At 43.2% G+C, this 15048-nt stretch overlaps 1 protein-coding gene across 1 annotated transcript in view; it reads left to right on the top strand.

Moving 5' to 3' along the window:
- Positions 1-2020: 2020 nt before the first annotated feature.
- LOC137958815 (phosphatidylinositol-3-phosphatase myotubularin-1-like) overlaps positions 2021-15048 on the top strand; it is a 35985-nt gene continuing 22957 nt past the window's right edge. Inside the window, exons 1-6 of the mRNA XM_068805965.1 lie at positions 2021-2164; positions 2290-2358; positions 2757-2831; positions 10889-10960; positions 11061-11130; positions 12022-12071. Of these exons, the coding sequence (XP_068662066.1) occupies positions 2117-2164; positions 2290-2358; positions 2757-2831; positions 10889-10960; positions 11061-11130; positions 12022-12071 (384 nt within the window). The 5' untranslated portion in view covers positions 2021-2116. The remainder of the gene's footprint in view (positions 2165-2289; positions 2359-2756; positions 2832-10888; positions 10961-11060; positions 11131-12021; positions 12072-15048) is intronic.

A 15048-nucleotide genomic window follows, 5' to 3' on the forward strand; every position in this document is an offset into this window, starting at 1 on the left:
TTAATTATGACTGTTAAATCACTAATTTAATATAATAATTATAAAATAAATATATTAAATAAATAAAATAATTATTTTATAAATAAAAAATATAAAATATTATTTTAATGAACACTTAGGAAAAATTAAACCATCGTTTTCCTCACGGCGCGCATCATCTTCCTTAGCGACAAGGCAGCGGGCAACGGCGACAGCCTCCCGTGCTTTGCGACGGAGGTCAAGAGGGAGAGTAGAGGGAGGGCAAGAGGGATGCAGGGGGGGGGGGGGGGGGAGGAGCAGCCGAGCCGTACTCTGCGATGGAGGACGAGAGGGAGGGAGGGAAAAAGAGAAAAAAAAAATTGGCCGAAGGATTCCGAGGGGGCAGGAGCAACACACGCTTCAATTGGTTGATTCACAAAATAGGTGTGAATCCAAATTCTCCGATTTTTGCCCGAGAGAATGAAGTGACATAATTCACTTGAAGAGTAATTCATTATACACTAAGGGGGGGTTAGTCGACTTGAAGTCCAAGATGAAGATCAACCGCATAACGCCCTTCATCAGTTGAAGTTATTAGTGGAGCGCATATGACATTTCATCTAGATGTTAGGGATGAAGCGGTCCTTCATCTCCACGTTTTAAAATCATTCATCTCATTGAAGACCATTTTTTATCTTCTTCGAGATGAAGGACGCGCGTGGCTTGGTTTTTTTTTTTCCCCCTCTCTCGCGCGTCCTTAGTTCCCTTTTTTCCTCCCTCTCTCCCACACCCCCTCTCTCGTCTCCCTGCACTCCTGTTGTCGCTACTTCCTCTCTTATCTCGGACTCTCGTCTCCGGCCTCCGTCTCTCGGTATTCTCTCGGACTCGCCCTCTCTCTTGCACCCCCTCTCATCTCCATGCCTCCCTCTCTTCTTTCGTATTCGCTCTCTGTTTTTCTCTCTAGCTTTTTTTTCTCTCTTATCCCTCTTGACCTCGCTTTCTTCCCTCTCATCTCACTTTCAGCCTCCCACTCCCTTCTCTCTCTGGCTATTATCTTTTCCCCCAAAATACCTTTCGATTTCGTTCGATTTTCCCATTTCGATTTCGAAGATGAAGACGAAGACGAAACTGTCTACACTAACACCCTATTACGAAGATTTCAAACATAAACTTGTCCACTGTTGGAAATTTTGATTTTCCTAAGTTAGGAAAAAATTAATGTGGCATCAGTTCAGTGCTTGATGCAACCCAGTACTATATCAATTTTATTACTATATTAAACTTCATATTTAAGTTTTTGGTAAATACAATATAATTAAAGTATGTATTTGATTAATTAATCACTTTTAATTTTGTGAAAATATATTATTAATTAATACCATGTAAAAAACCTATCTTATGTTATTAATATAATACTTTTTTATTCATTAATTATATTTATTTGTTAATTACTCTATTGTATTAGTGATTTAATAGTGGTAATTAAAATATTGTTAACTCAAACACTTGGTTTAATTAAATCATTTTATAATTAATAAAATAAATGATTTTAAATTTCGAAGATGAAGATGAACTTGTCTACACTGATACCCTATTTCGAAGATTTCGAACATGAACTTGTCCACACTAGTACCCATTTAGAAGATGAAGATCATATAGATGCATGAGATGAAGATAAAGATTAAATTTTTAGTTTGTTTACTAACCCATTTGTCTAATAAACTAGGTAATATGGGGGAATTCATTCCACTTAATTGTGGACTATTTTTTTTTTCGTTTTAAAGTGTATCGAGTAAAAAACGAAAGCTTCTCGTTACATTGTTATACGCTCGAGACGAACTATACCGACAGAGTAAACCGGGAAAGGCGCCGCCGGGCGCCCGTTGGATGACTATCCTCTGACACCACCTGCTCCGCACGTGCACTTGTAAGGCCACATAATGCATCTAACCCAACATTCGTCAGTGCGGTCTGGGCCTCTGTGGAACAGAGCCTCCTAGGCTGGTCTCATATAAGAGTCCTTGAGCACGGAGGCGCGCATCAGGTGGGGGAGCCGAGAACGGCGGCCGAGGTGTCTAGACTCGATGCATGTCCTTTAACGTTTCTCCGCTTCTCATCGCCGTTGCTTTCTCGAATTCCGATAGAGGGTGACTTGAGAATGGAGGGGGCCGGGAGCTGGGACGCCATCGAGTGGACCAAGGTCGAGGTTAGCCATTGTCGGGTTCCCTTGTTTTGCTCAAAATTTCCTCTTGGCTGGTGTTTCCGAACGTTGTCTTTCTCTCAATCTCTGGTTGGTTGTTTTTTCCTTTCTCTTTTTTGTAATTGGTGCAGCATGTTGGAGGGTCTGTTTCTCATGGTATGATGGATTTGTTGTTGGAAAAGGAGGAAGTGATCGTTGAGGTAGGTTTTAAATTTCTATTTCTTTTAAGAGAATTTCATCCCGTCTCTTTAATCCCTTCAACTAGATATTACGAAGGAACGTTAATGACTCAAATAGTTAAAAAGCGAATTTTTTATGTAACGGGCAGGAGCAGAAGAGATGAAAGTTGCTGTTAGGTTCTTATCTACATTTTACTATTCTTCTTTTTTTTAAATTTCTGGATATGAAGTGGAATTTTACCAAATTTTGGTAAACTCTATCGCCAAGAAAGGGAACCCACTACAGAAAGCATGCTCTGCTTCTACCATGTTTTGATATCAATATTTATTAATGTTACGGTGGATTATACTTAACATGAAAAGGATTTATTAGGAGTGTTCCGCTGACATATTCTTTTACCGTTGAATTTTCTTTCCAGGGCTATGGTGTTGTGCTTGTTAATACGGATGATGCAGGTACCTTGTTAGTCACCAATTTTCGACTACTTTTTGTGGTAAGTTACACAAACATAACATTAGAGTTGATTTTTTCCCCCAGCTATGCTAGAGTCCTACCCTTCTGATAAGGATAGAGTCGGGGAAGTTTCCAGTAAAAGTCTTCACGGTTGTGTCTTTATTAAAACCTGTATGAGAGGGAAAAAGTTATCTCACGAAGGTATTGAACATCTTATTCATTTGAGTAATTCAAATACCGATACTATGGTTTTTGTATTGATACTTGGAAGTTATATAATTATAGAAAATGGCAACCCCCCTTCAACCTCTCTGTCACCACCATCCTCTTCGAACTCCCAGTCATTACCTCCTCTGAGACAACAAACAGTACCCCTTGTTCCTCCTGCACAACCGGCTGCTCCCAAACTCGGGCTGGCGCAATCTAATGCTACAATTTCCCTTCCCTCAAGTACTCTTTTTGATGGTTGGTCAGCACTTGGGCGATCTATCGTCGTTGCCACTGCCCCCCACACCAACAAGCACACCATTATCAGATGATTCACTTCCTGACTCCAACTCAACTACATACCACATATGTCACACCTCGATTCTCACCGTTGTCTACTTCATCTCTGCACAAGCTCAGACAAATCCTCAACACTATCACTCTCTCCATGCCCCAACTCGGGCATCACAGACATCGGTGAATGGCTCCCCTTGGTCCCCTCCAGCTCTTTCGGACAATAGATATCCATCTGTGGCCTTCCCGTAGAGCTTTGGCAATGTAGAGTCTTCACTAGCATCGCTGTTGTCTTTGGAATGCTCATCTCCCTGGACTGAGACATGGAACACATGCACCGTTTGGATGAGGTATGTTTTCTCATCAATCCTCATTGTCTTTGTTGTGACCATCAATTCCTATGCATCATCATCGACAATGCCAGGTTCTGGATCAGCATATCCTTCGATGACATGGTGGATTTCTGGTTCAAAGATGAGCCCCTGCACATTTTTGGTGAGCTGACTCACCAACCACAGTGTCTGACCACCAACTCACGAAGTCCAAATGCCAATTGGGGTGTCATCCCTTGGTGAGTGAGCCCTGTTCCCAATCCCCATCACACCTGGCAGCAACAACCACCTACTTCCCTCTGCAACTCAGACAAACTGTTGATTTCAGGATTCTATACTATTAAGGTTTTCAACTTAAGGCAATGGAAGAGAGAAGGAAGAAGGAGAAGAGGAGAGGAAGAGAAGAGAGAGGAGACATGATGGTTGACAGAAGGAGGGAGAGGATAGAGCACGCTGAAGAGAGAAGGAGAGGAGAATTAGGGATGTGGACTTGTGTCCTAACCCTCCTTAAGCTTTATTTATAGATGCCAATAATGCAAAAATTACAAGTGTACCCTTTACCCTAGTAGAAGTGAATAAGAGACAAAGATCATAGAATAATTACTTCAATGACACCCAAACTTTTCTATACCTTCTAACAAGAATTGTCACCCCGCCTGATACCCAGACAAAACAGAACACTCCTTGTCAGCCTTATCCCACCCGTGACCTTGACATCCATCATCAAGGTTCACGTACCCTCCTATCCCCGGAAAAAGACACTTCACTGCTTGGCCCAACAACCCCCATCAATTACCCAATCAAACACAACCTGCCAACCCATCCTTGCCCCCTAACATGTGCCTAAATTTGGAACTAAACTCGATTTTGGGCCTACCTCTCTTTGAAGCCCGCTTCCCTTCCTATATCTTTCGATCACCATAACGAAACCACCCCAACGACTTTCCTTCCTATTATGGACACCCCACCTCCATCTGCTCCCCATCAGGTTACAAATTACCAATGCCCCTCCGATTCTGAATCGAGCACCGAAATTCAAAGCCAACCTCCCCGACAACAAAATTTATCCCCCCTTCTCATTGCCACTTACCAGCATTGAAATCGAGCTCAACTGAGGCAACTTCTGCAAGGAGAACCTAGCGTCCAGAACTACTACCCCAGGAACCTGGAAACAAGGGGGCTTCATCTTTCTGGAACTTGGTGAGCACTCCCATCGTTTTGTTGAAGCGCTCCAATCTGAGAAGCATAAGTTCGATGTTGAAACTTGGGACTAGATGATGGAATTGGCCAAATTGATGGGGGTAGTCTATTCTGGCCCTCTACCTAGCGATCAACGCCTTTCTGAAGTCCAAAAGAAGCATGATAAGTGGTTATTGTATTCTGGAATACACACAGAATTGGCTTTGCCAGATGTCGAGCAGCCATTCAAAATCTCTTCTCATCCTCCAAAGCCAGCATTGTCATTCTTTAGGAAACCAAAATTTCGTCACTGTCCATCACCACAGTTCGGGACCTCTGGCCATCCTGGGATTTTGGAAGCGTATGGTGCCTCATTGGATTTTACGGCCAAACAAAGTACCGAGCACCTCTGCCTCATAACCCGCCATGCCAGCTATGTAGGAGTGGCAAACCCCTTATCCGGGTTTCATCAAGCTGAATTTTGATGGCAATTCTCTCGACAATCCTGGCATGGTGGGTTATGGTAGTGTCTTCCACGATTCGGGTGGCAACTAGCTAATGTCCTATTCTGGACCTATAGGCATTTTTGACTCCACTGCTGCCAAGCTTCAGGCCCGCCTCAGAGGCTTCATCATCTTCCGTGAGCACTTATCCGATCCGCTCCACATTGAGGGAGACTTTGGGGTGATTGTTGGATGGTTTCGTTCGCCCTCTTCTCCGTTGTGGTGTCATTTGGATGTTTACTATTCCGTTTTAGACATTTTTCCCTACCTTACCTGTATTTGGTCCCATGTGCCCAGATCTGCAAATTCTATTGTAGATGATTTTGCTAAACAAGGAGCCTCTCTCCATGCCCTTCTTGTAAGGGGGAGTTCTTCTTAGTCTTGTTTTTGTTGCTTCTTGGTTTAATAAAATCGTCACTTTCTTAAAAAAAAAAGTATCGAGACAAGCAACTATTCTGGGACGATCTCCTCATCTTCTGCCAACATTGGCCGCTCCCCCTCCTCCTTGCCGGCGATTTTAATGCCATCCGCTTTTGTCATGAGAGCCCTGCCAGCCCACCGAATATCAACCTCCATGCGGCACTTTGCTGATTTCATTGGATGCTGCGAATTGGAAGAGATTGCACTTTTTGGAAAATCATTCACCCGGTCTAATGGTCACCAGCCGCCTCTCCTATCTAAATTGGACCGCTTCTTTGCCAATGACAATTGGCTGCGTCTCTATGAAAACGTGACTGGTAAAGTTTTCGTGCGCACAATTTCAGACCATTGGCCAATCTTACTTGACACCCACTTTGGGAGATGGGGCCCTTCTTTTCGGTTTGACAACTCCTGGCTCAATGACAACAACTTTGATTCGATCCTCTCAGATGGTTGGAAGGGCTTTGTCGTTAACGGTTCGAGGGGTTGGTCCCTCCCTCAAAAACTTAAACTCACCTTAAATCCTGGTCCTTGGGGCGTCGGTCCAAGTAGTCAACTGAAAAGAACTCTCACCTCAATCAACTTGCTATCTTGGATGCTACAGAAGAACTTAGGTGTCTCTCCCCCCATGAACTATTTCAAAGATTTTTAATTCAAAACCAACTTCAAACTTTCGCTCACAATGAGCTCATTTGTTGGAAACAACGTGCTCGCTTTTAGTGGCTCTCAAAGGGTGACTCTTAACACAATTTTTTTCCACGCTGTGACTTCTGCTAGGCGTCGAGCCAATCGAATTACCTAGCTGTGTGTGAATGGTGAAGTGACCCTCCATTACTAACTCCTTGGTGAGCATTTTTTGCGGGTTTATACACTGATGGTTGCCCATCCCGACCCTACATTCAGAACATTTATCTTTCAAAAATCCCACCTACTGTTGCCAGTCTAATTGAGCTTCCTTTCTCTACCTGTGAGATTGAAAAGGCCACCCTCTTGACTCCCTCATGATCGTGCTCCCGGACCATATGGTTATAACGGGGAATTTTATCACGATGCTGGCCCATTATCAGTGAAGATGCCATTGCCATTGTTCATGACTTCTAGCACCGAGGCATAACATACAAAAGTATTGGGGCATCTTTCATAGCCCTCATTCCAAAGAAGACCAATGTGGATCAACCCTCAGATTTTTGTCCTATTAGCCTCACCACTAGTACCTACAAAATCCTTGCTCACCTTCTCGCCAATCATCTTAAGGCAGTGCTTCCCCTTGTCATTCACCATGGGCAATGCGCCTTCATCAAGGGATGCAATATTCTGGATTTAGCTATGACTAGCCATGAACTTCACTTTTTTAAGACATTGAAGCTCCCGCTCCCTCGCTTTGCTCTTAAATTAGATTTCGAGAAGGCCTTTGATAGGGTGAATTGGAAGCTCCTTTACGACTTCCTAAACAGACTGGGTTTTGGCCAGAAATGGCGCTCTTGGATCAACAATTGTGTATTCTCTGCCACCTACTCCACACTCATCAATGGCACTGTTTGTGGTTTCTTCAAGGGATCCCGAGGCATCTGACAAGGTGATCCTCTATCCCTGCTGCTATTCAACATTTTTGCCGAATATCTCTCCTCTTTGGTGTATTCGACGAAAGAGGTGGGATGGATTCTGCCCACTGCAAATCATGCTGAATTTGATGTCCCAATCCTTCAATTCATGTAATCTGATTGCATTGAAATCCCTCACAATTAGCCAAGGCACTGACCAGAGTTGGAGAAGATCGATCGTGTAGCTCCTCCCAAAAGGAACTGCGTTGATGATATCTGGTAGGGCCGTTGAATCCAGCCAGCCCCCAGATACCTCCCGAGCAACAGTTACGAAACTGCAGCCCAATAGAGAACTGGCCAAGGCAGAGGTCAAGAAGGTCCACATTGCTGGAATTCCAGAGGGCAACCAGACCACCAGTGTGGCCTACCACATCGATGGCACGCCAATCCAAAGTAGGACAAGGCCAAATTTCATGAGCAGTGGAGGCAATCATATTTTGACACATCGTTTCTTGGAGGATAACAATTGAGGGCTTAGAGGAAGCGAGAAAACAACTAATAACAACGTGCTTCGTAGGCAAACTCCTCGAACGTTCCAAGAAACCACAATCATTTCTGTGGCGGTTTACGAACTCCTGTACTCTCATCACCAGGCAGATAGCCTTTGTAGACGACTCCCATAAGTCTAGCAAGATTCATCATATGTCATGTATCATCATTGTAATGGTGCCTCTCTGACTTAAGGGCGACAATAAACTGGTTTGAACGAGCATCCATAGGAGGAAGTTGAGTGTGCTTTGGGGAGCGGTCAGGTTGACAAGATTGACGGCCAATTGATTCCCCTTGTAGGGATGCCTGAGCAGGAGCTCGACTATGCCTGTGATAGGTGGCCAGAGTAGGGGTGGACGATCTCCCCAGCTGACTTGCGCTGGGGACTGTAGTAGCCTGTTGAGTAAATGTTGCAGTGGGGCGGTTTATGAACTCCTATACTCTCATCACTAGGCAGATAACCTTTGTAGACAACTCCCATAAGTCTGGCAAGATTCATCATACGTTGCCATGTATCATCATCGTAATGGTGTCTCTTTGACTGAAGGGTGGCAATAAACTGGTCTGAACAAGCATCCAGAGGAGAAAGTTGAGTGTGCTCTGGGGAGCGGTTAGGCTAACAAGATTGACGACCAATTGATTCCCCTTGTACGGATGCTTGAGCAGGAGCTCGACGACGCCTTTGATAGGTGGCCAGAGTAGGGGTGGACGATCTCCCTGGATGACTCGTGCTGGGAACTATAGTAGCATGTTGAGTAAATGTTGCCGTGGTAGACTCCGAGTCCGAAAGATCTTGATCAGGGTGAGGTTGAGCTGGAGAGGAGGGCGGTGTGGGCATTTCGGTGGGAGGACATGGACTGGATGAGGGGTGATGAGTGCTTGAGCCAAGGGGGGTGTTTATGGGGTTGCGGGAAGTGTCTGGGAGGGCACTTCAAGGGGGGGGGGGGGGCGGGGAGCTGAGGGAACCACATGTCTAAAGGGAGAGTTTCTGCGTGGTTGGGGGTTGGCAGTTGTGAAGAGTGGTGCTGTCCAGTATTGGGCTGAAGGGAGTGATTAATGTACGTAGGAAAGGAGAAGGTTGAAGTACTAGGGGGTCAGGAAGGAGAGGTGGAGTTGATGAGGGTCTGCGAGGGGGAGTAGTGGTGGTAGGTTGTGGTGGGAGGCTTGACTCATTGAAGGTGAGGGGGAAGGGTGGATCTGACAGAAAATTAATGTCAGTGACAAGGCTAGAGGTCTTAGGCGTGGGGTTAGGTGGCTAGACACCAGGTTGAGGGACATGACTCGGTTTGACAATGATTCAGTCAGTTTGAGTCAGCGGGGAGAAATACTGCAGTAAGGGACTCCGTTCCCCCTGTCGGTGGTCGACGCCATTGATAGTGAATCATCATAGACAACCTTTGTCCTAAAACTTTCCTTGCCAACCGAAAGCATGAGATAATAGAACCCTGTCCATTGTTGCCTCGGGATGGCAAGCAATCTTGCCACGTCCCTGCGAGTCAGCGTGGCAGATTCCGACCCCTGAAAGAGAAGCCTTCCAAATGAAGTTGCAATTTGAAGAAGAGTGTCATTCGACCAGAGTTTGACCAGGATGCCCCAAATCGAAATCCATTGTCCATACTGGGTGATAGGAGTCGATGGGTCCCAATCATTGAATCTGGCAAGAGGCGCTTGATAGCAGGATAGGGTATTCAGAGTGGTGGCTTTGTCGTTGCTGGAGAGGAAGGAGATTAGACATACTAAAGGCCCAAGGTATGAGACCTTTGGAAGATATCCTAGTTGTAGTTGAGCACTGAACCAGCTTGCAAGGCTAGTGGAGTTTCAATTGGGGTCGATCATGGTGGCCAATGCGTCATTAGCACGAAGTAATCTCCCATGCGACAAGGAGTTGGGGGGAGAAAGACCTCCAGGGACAAAGATGACGGTGAAGAAATGGTATTTAGGGTGGGGTTGGGAGGTGATGGAGCAATGTTTGGAATGGGCACATGGATTGATAATGGCGAAAAGTGCTCTGGTCGGGATATGGTCACCTGCTGATTAGTTGGAGACTATGCTGCCTGGAGGCTCTGATCGGCTGGAATATAGTCCTTGAGTGCCGCTCGAAATGCCGACCAACCAAAGGATACCGCCTGTTCTAGGATATAAACCCTAGCCATTACCAGCTCTCCATGGCTTTGAACTATTTTACATTCCCATCGTTCTTGGTAGCAGAAGACAAAAAAATGGAAAGTTCTATCCAATTTGAAACTCCTTGGGCCGTGTTCTGCGTCCTCCATCAGAGATAATAGTGTCAAACTATCTGAGGAAAGTTGAACATTCAGTCGTTAGGATGGAAACGAGAGCTCGTTCCCAAGTGTTGTAGATGGTGATTTGAATCAAAGGTCCTGTGCGATCCTGAGTGCGATTGATCAATAAAGTTGAGTCATCAAATCTAAACGACGTTTTCGATGACCCATTTCTTGCTCTTATGTTAGTTTTCCTAGCTTGAATTATCTTCCAACCACTTTCATCGCTTTCTTCATCCAGACTGGTTCCTCTGTAGCTGTCGCTGTGCTGCTGTCCATCGAAAGAAACCTCCTTTCCCCTCACGCAACCCCGAACCGAGACATCAGGGCAAGGAACCCCCGAACTAGCTTCACCCTTCTTGAATCGACGAACATCTCCACCATTCATCTTCCACCCTATCGATCCCCTTTCCTGTAGAAACCATCACCGGATCATCATCTGAGTTGCTGGCCATCAACTTCCTTGTGAGGTGCCAGCGGCTCTCCGAGTTGCCCTATCCCCTCCGTCGCTCATCGTCATCCTCCTTGTTCCAACTGAAGTTTTAAAATTAATTTAGGCATAAAAAAAATCTAGTGAAAATTAGATATTTGACTATGTTCCTATCTACTTACTAATTTGTTTATTTATTTTTGGCATAATAATTTGTAGCTGTAAATAATTCCATTGTTTTAACACCTAGTTGGAATATCACTTTTTTTTTATTTCTTACAATGCTTTGATGGTAAATATGTACAAATAGAAGTTTCTTGTCATTATGACCTGGGAAATCTTTTGTCTTCTATTTTACAGAGTGAACGATCAAGAAACATTATTCCTTTAGGCACTATACCACTAGCAACCATTGAGAAGTTCAGCAAACAAGTGAGTGCTTTTAATTGTTTCTCTGTTTTACTGCATGTAAGATACGTCTTCAAGTAAGGGAAAATGATGTTTTGGTACTTATGCTGAATTTGAATTGTAGGCCATGAAGGTTCAGCCAACTATTCGTCAGTTTGATAAGACTCCACCACGTAGACTTCTCCAGGTTATTGGTATGTTCTTGTTACTACTGGATAATCTTCTAACCCTATAATGTTTTCTTTTTTGCACTCAATTTACTTGATTGGTGAATGCAATGCTTATGTGTGGGCTGTGATTTTCCTTTCTTTGCTGTTCCATTTCTATGAATTCATTTTGTTTGTTTGTTGTTTCGTGTATTAACAAGTAAGGTATATGGGTATTAGCAGAAAAAAATCAACCTCGTTTTCTAACTTTTTTTCCCCTTACAACCTTGTTTTCTCTTCACACACACAACTTTTTCCTCAGTGAGATGTCGATCCAAGACTTCACACTACAAGTCCTTCCCTCCTCCACATGGCCATTGAGCCTAATGTCCAATCCACAATCTTATTTTCTACTCATTTGTTGTATCTTTAATTCTGAGAACCTTGACCTGTAAAAAGTGTCTCGGGTTCAGTGGATGATGTCTTGTGATGCTTTTGCTTGTCCAAGGCATGGGGAAGAAAATTTGTCCGTGACAAAAAATCACATAAAAAAGTGGCTAAAGTAAGATGCAAACAAACAATAGACGGTTTATGTTAAGTGCTTATTTGCTATTAATGGTATTGCTAAATTTGTGTTTCTTTTAGTTCAGGCCCAAACATTTTTTTGAGTTTAAAGAACTTTTTTTTGTGTGTGAAAATGTTGAGAATTTTAAAGAAGCAGGGAACTCAACATTTTCAAAAAACAAAACAGTTCTTCATTTTAAGATGAAAAGCTAATTGGTATTTTTATAATGAAATTCTCACCATTCTAAAAAATGTGCTAATCAGTATTTCAATTCCTATAAACACAAAACTCTTTTTTTTTCATTATTAAAAATTTTCTTTGACATGTACATTCATCATTGCTTCTAGTTCATTTGTTTGTTGTTGCCTTTTCAGGTAAAGACATGAGAATAATTGTGTTTGGATTTCGGCCCCGAACTAAACAGGTGATTTTTATTTTTACATTGTTACTATTTTTTTTCTTTTTGAAATATGGTGTAATTTCGTTAACATAGCCAAAGAACAAAAGGGTCAATCCCCAAGGAGAATGGAGTCATACAAGGCCCATACCCCAAATTTTGCTAAACCATCAAAAAGATGATTAGCTGATCCAAATACGTGTTCCAACTAACGTTAAAATCTTGTAATAAATGATTAATTCATCATTACAGTGCTTATGTTGCCAAACAGGAAGCAAAAATCTTGAAAATGAAGACTTGACAGTGGAAGGATCACCCTGAAAAAAAGTCAAATACAACAATCACAATTATAATAACAGTAACAATGGTGATCATGATTGCATGTCCCGTGGTGCATATGGCTCAAGCGAAACAACCGGAGATTCAACTCCAAGGCTAGCACCCCGGATAATATAGCTTCTCAGGCAGTGGGCCTTATCTTGAGTTGGTTACATCGAAGGAGTTTGCTTCTTTATCGGGCGTCTCCCTTCGGGAAAATTGGGGTTTGATCGCGCACATGGCGGGCCCCTGTAGGAATCCGGTTATGGCCACCTGGGATTCTCCCCCTTACGACTGCACCAAACTCAATTTTGATGGCAGTACTTTAGGCTGTCCTGGGCCGGCTAGAGCTGGTAGTGTTTTCAGAGACAGTAGTGGAGACCCTATTCTATCCTATGCAGGGTCAGTAGGTATTGCTGATTCAAATACTGCTGAAGTGAGTGCTCTTCTATTCGGCCTCCAAATCTTTAAATAACGTCTTCATGGCAAACTGATTATTGAAGGCGACTCAAAGACTGTCATCAGCTGGTGTTCAAAAGATAACTCCCTTCCTTGGCGCCACTGGCCAATCATTGATCGTATTGCTGACATTGTGTCATCCAGTCATTGTAATTGGAACCTCGTTCCTAGATTAACCAATTCTTTGGCTGATAAATTGTAAAAATTCGGAATCTCTCAACAATCTTTCATTGTTTGGGAAGACTTCCCCTCTTGTAATCTGCTCGTTTGAGTTCTCACAATAAAATTCAGCATCATTTAAAAAAAAAACAATGGCAATCATGATAATAATTGACAAATCTTTAAGCAAAACAGTAATAATGGGGTGAATGGCTTCTGGCTTGTTGCTGGCCTGTCTTTGCCTTTTTTATTTGACAGAACTACACCTTTTTTTTTTGAGAAAAACAATACCTTTACAAACCAAGAAATGAAAAGGAGGAAGAATGTGAAATTGAAAAATGAGAATGAGAGGAGAAAATTGTGTCAAGGTAAAGACCTTGTTTTTGATGGTTAAGTGTGTATCTAAATGGGTGTGCAACCTCCATCAGACCTCTGTGGCGTCATTGGGATATGTACTCAGAATTTGTAATTTAATTTCCCATTTGAATTGTATTTGGAAACACATTCCTCGTTTTGTCAATCATTTGGTAGACATTCAGGCTAAGGCGGGCATTTCACTCCAACACCTTGTTGTGGAGGAAGGCCCTTTTTCCTAGGTTTGTTTTGTACTACCCTATTATTTTAATAGTTTCAATGCATCATTTAAAAAAAAAGTGTAATGTATATAAATCTCCTGTTTTCCCTCCTAATAACTATCAAATATGCTTGTAAGTTAAACATGAGAAACTGCAGTCGTGTTTTTTTTGGGAAATTGACTTACATTGGAAATTTAAAGCACTATCGGTTCAGCAGTAGCAGCTGTTCCATTTAAAAATGAAAACAGTTTAGCAGTTGCTCTTTCTTGGAAGCTTCTTTTTTCTTTTTGGGGGCATTTTCTTGAACGCTTCTCGGTCTCTCAATAGTCATTTAAATTTATTTGAGTGCATTGCTACTTGTTAGAGAGAAAATCCTCATGTGATCAACTCAGCTTCATTGCAGAGGTTTTCTTGTTCTCTCGTTGAAGGAAACTGCTGCACATGTTGTACTTCATTGTCCTCTGAGCTTCTTGGTCTGTGTTGCTGTTTAATGACATCTTCATGGAAAAATTTTCATTTGTGATCCTGCATCTTGAATTTAAACTTCATAGGGGCAAGATAAGCTCCAATGCCTCCTTGGTGCTCTGCTTGCATAATTGTCCCTCATGGTACTGACCTCTTGCCCTATGTGTGCATGCTGTCCTGCTCATGTGCTGGTATTGCATTCATGGTCCCTCCTCTGGTGTTGTCCGCTGGTGCATGCGTGCTGTCTGGAGTTTCCTGTCTGCATGTTAGCTCAAATATGTTCTTCATGTGCGTGTGCTGAACCGCGCTTGAGCTCCCAGGGGGCGCATATGTACGAGCAGCTGTATTCCCATGACACCTAACCTTATATAAGGAATCTTACTCCTACCGAGCAAAATCCTTTGCATATATCACTTATTGATCTTTTCCCATTGCACAACGTAGGGAGGGTGGGGGATCTCTCATCTGCTGCCCCTTCCCCTCCCCCGCTCTCTGTTCTCTTTTCTTTTATAGAGAGAGAGAGAGAGAGTAGCTCTGACTTCGAATAAGCGTTGCTGGCTTCTAGTGATTGAACGAATGGAAGGCAGATTAGCCACTTGGCGGGGCAAATTCCTTTCGAAGGCAGGCAAACTCACCTTTATAGAATCTTGCCCCCATGGGATTCCTAGTTATTTCCTCTTCGTATTACACTGCCTTGCTACTGTTGTCAATCGTCTGGAATTCTTCAAGCGCCGTTTTCTTTGAGGAGGACCCAATGGTGAAAGAAAATATCACCTTGTGAAATGGGCTGACGTCTGTCAACTTATGATTCTCGGTGGTCTCGGCATCAAAAGCATTGCGGGCACTAATTCAGCATATTTACTCAAATGGATATGGTGCTTCAACGTCTATCTTTTGCTTATTTGAAGATCGTTGGTCACTGCCAAAGCTGGTAAGCAGGATGGCTGGTGGTTGGAAGGGGGTCGCCGTTATAAACTCTCAGCAATTTGGAGAAAAATCTCCCTCCTCCTCCTCCAATTTTCTGGCGC

This window comes from Aristolochia californica, unplaced genomic scaffold (genome assembly GCF_029961685.1).
Source record: "Aristolochia californica isolate CCGP_79_NKW_82.1479 unplaced genomic scaffold, dmAriCali1.0.hap1 SCAF_3, whole genome shotgun sequence".
Taxonomy (NCBI): domain Eukaryota; kingdom Viridiplantae; phylum Streptophyta; class Magnoliopsida; order Piperales; family Aristolochiaceae; genus Aristolochia; species Aristolochia californica.